This window comes from Helianthus annuus, chromosome 17 (genome assembly GCF_002127325.2).
Source record: "Helianthus annuus cultivar XRQ/B chromosome 17, HanXRQr2.0-SUNRISE, whole genome shotgun sequence".
NCBI classification, from domain to species: Eukaryota; Viridiplantae; Streptophyta; class Magnoliopsida; order Asterales; family Asteraceae; genus Helianthus; species Helianthus annuus.
In genome coordinates this window covers 57,938,497-57,941,659 of record NC_035449.2, presented here as the reverse complement: position 1 = coordinate 57,941,659, position 3,163 = coordinate 57,938,497, and the positions used below count along the sequence as shown (strand labels likewise).

At 42.6% G+C, this 3,163-nt stretch overlaps 1 protein-coding gene across 1 annotated transcript; it reads right to left on the bottom strand.

Annotated features, from left to right (window-relative positions):
• Positions 1-936: 936 nt before the first annotated feature.
• LOC110924253 (fas-binding factor 1-like) lies at positions 937-1,464 on the bottom strand. The gene has a single exon (XM_022168283.1). The coding sequence runs from the start codon at positions 1,462-1,464 to the stop codon at positions 937-939; it is 528 nt and encodes a 175-aa protein (XP_022023975.1).
• Positions 1,465-3,163: the final 1,699 nt, after the last annotated feature.

Sequence of the window (3,163 nt, the reverse complement as noted above, 5' to 3'; positions counted from 1 at the left end):
TTTATTTTAATAGACTTTGTAACGGCCTCTGCACCTTATCCTGGAATAAACAACAAAGTTTCTATTATTCTTGTGTTTTTTCTTACAAAGTGCATGCAATTTCTTTTGGTAAGCGCAAAAACATTATGGTAAATATAATACAAGTCTCATGAACGGTCAATGATTACATCACACAAGACCATACGTTCATACATGAGCTTTGTACCACTTTCATTCGCCTTACCTGATCAAAGTAATTGTACCCATGCAAAATATTGTAAACTAAAAAACACACATCATACTATTCCTGGCGCACCAATACGCCTTAGAAAACTATCAAACACGGCAGTGTTTCAATATATGTTACTTGCGCGGCAGCGCATTAACAAAAAGGGGATATGCATCCCAAAAAACTACAAAAAATTGTTCAATGCAATCACAAAAGGAAACCTACGCTAAATCTTCGTCTTCATCCAGGAAGATTTCTTTCAGCTACGCTATATGATCTTCGGCCTGCAATGCAACGTTTATAAGATCCATGACAGGAAGCTGCAAGTTATTGAATTCCGTTTTCATAGCTACAAGGGCAACACCAATATTAACACCATGAGTAGCGGATATACTAGTATCCCAATCAACCTTCAAAGCATTATTCACATGGTGCGAACATTCCGCATACCCTTGAGCGTATCCATCATTTCGCGCAGCAACCACCAAACGCGCAACCGTTTTATCTAGTTCTTCAGAATTCAACACTAATTCAGCAACCTACAAGAACAAGAAAGGCAAATAAGGGAAAGGCGCAAAACATTTCCACAAGGAAAACAAGCAAAAGACAACTTACACAGGCAATCCCACGCTCTTTCAGCCATAACATATCGCTTTTCAAAGGTTCAAGCTCGCTCTCTACTGTTGCCCGCGCTGTTTCAGAATTTTCTAGTTTTTCTTTAGTTTCAGCTAGCCGCGGGAGGCTTCAGTTTTCTCAGTATGCGCAAGCTCCAAATCTTTCTTGAGTTGTTCCTGGTCAGAAAGCAAAGTGGTAAGTTCTTCTATCTCTTTATCTCTAAGAGCAAGAGTGGCGCAGGCACGTACCTCTGATTGTTCACTTCGTTCCCTGTCGGAACGCGCCTCATCTCGCGCAGCTTCAGCGTCAGTTTTTTCCTTCTTCAACTTTTCGATCCCCGCATCTTGTTTCTTTAATTTCTCAACCTCAGCCTTGAGATTATTGATAACGTTGCGGAGACCCATCTTTTCGGCATTATCCTTCTCACAAATCTTCTTCCAGTTCTTGCGCTCCTCGGAAAGAAGGGCAGCTTCGGCTTCAGCCTTTCTCTTCCAGCCCGCAACGGACCATTCTTCAGTTTTTCGATCAGCTTCAAACTTGGCCTGATCAGCTTCCAGTTTAGTCCTTAACTGGGCAACACGGTTCTCATCATCAGCAACTTTCTTCTTGGATACCTTGAAGTCAGCCCACTCCTTATGCATACTGTGCCACTCGCGCACTATGCGGTGCGTAGTGGATGTATAAGAAGCAACCTCCTCAAGGTAGGCATGGTAAGTTTGATCGTGAAGACGCCCTTCTTGAAACTTAATTTCTCCAGGCGGAAAGATCCCCTGTAACCAGTCCCGGCACACGCGCCAATCTGAAAAAGTGTCCCCTTTCTTCAGATTCCAAACAGGGACATGGATTTCAGAAGCATCCTTTTCCGAATAAGTTCTATAATAATAATCCCCAGACTTTCATCTGGGCGAATTGGAGAATTCTTGCCAGCATCAGAGAACGAGCCTTGGTCTTCAACGGTGACCTTCTCAATATTCTCAGTCATAGAACCAGAAGCCTTGGAAGGAGAATTCATAACAGGGATCTCTTCAGCAGCTTTCCCTTTATCCGAATCATGAGCAACAAGATCAGGAGTTTGTGGATTACCAGCACCATCCACAACCTCCGGGCTAGTAATTTTTTCTGCATCCACAGCAACATCAACAGGCTTATCAGCTTCAAGATTCTCAGCCCCAACAGTCTCTCCCGCGTCAGGAGTATCAGTGTTCTTTAACTGATCAGCAACAGAGGCGCGTGGAGGAGAGGGTAGAAGTTCTTCATTAGCCACAGCTGATGGTTCTGTGGGAACAGGAGAAATTGGTTTTTCTGAAAAAACAAACATGTAAATCACAATTATTCAAGGAGGTAAGAAGAAGAGAGCAAAAGATGACACTTACCAGGAACAGATTCTGAAATAAAGGCATCCAGATTGCCTCTCCTGGTAATCTTCTTCCTTTGAATCTTCTTCGCAGGCTGACCTTCAGCTTCAGCGTTAGACTGTTTTCTTTTCCCTGCTTTCTTCCTCACTAAGCGCTCAGGGCTTGATTCCAAATCAATGGGATCATCAGGATTTGATGGAGGGATATCAACAATATCTTTTGGCTCCGGTTTTGGTCTTCTTATAACTACAGGCGCAAGACCCTCCAATGAATCAGATACCACCACATAATCACATCAGAAGTCAGAGAAACAGCGCATACCTTTCTTCTCTCCTCCAACATTCTTAACCTTCGAAGGTTGGGCTTTCTCAGCATCACTCTTATTCGGAGAAACAGTAGTTACGGGTGCGCGTCTTTTCTTCTCGGGGCCTATGCCCAAATTAGACACAGTCACCTACTAACAAAGGTCAGAATAAAACTTATTCAAACGCGCAAAAGTAGCAAACAATAAATAATATGATGAAAGCTTACCAGCATCAGTGGCAGGTTGCGCAGACAGATCATTGTCCCGCGGAAGAACAAAGTTCTTCACAATATGGTGATACCACAGCTCTTCATCAGGCTTTTTGGCAATAGTAGCCATCTTCCCACCTTCTCTCTCAAATGCCACAACATACAAAAAAACTACAAAAGAAGAGGAGCAAGGTCAAAAAAAAAAAAAACAAAAAAAAAGAAAGATAAAGAAACAGGGCAAGACCCAAAATCTTACCTTTATCACCTTCCATATACACCGGCTTATCTTCCTGGTTCATCCTCCAATTTCAGACTCATGCTGGCACCAATAAGGGCTTTCTGCGGCAAAGCAATAGACGGAACATCCTTTAAATCTTGGTACCAATTTTCATCAACGGGAGTTTGGATAGTCTCAGTAGTAACATCCTCTTTTCCCCTAAAAACCATCCTCATTGGGATAACTCCTGTTTTA

Excerpts from the sequence above, each read along its gene's own strand:
- LOC110924253 (XM_022168283.1), bottom strand. The coding sequence starts at position 1,464 with ATGCATAAGGAGTGGGCTGACTTCAAGGTATCCAAGAAGAAAGTTGCT.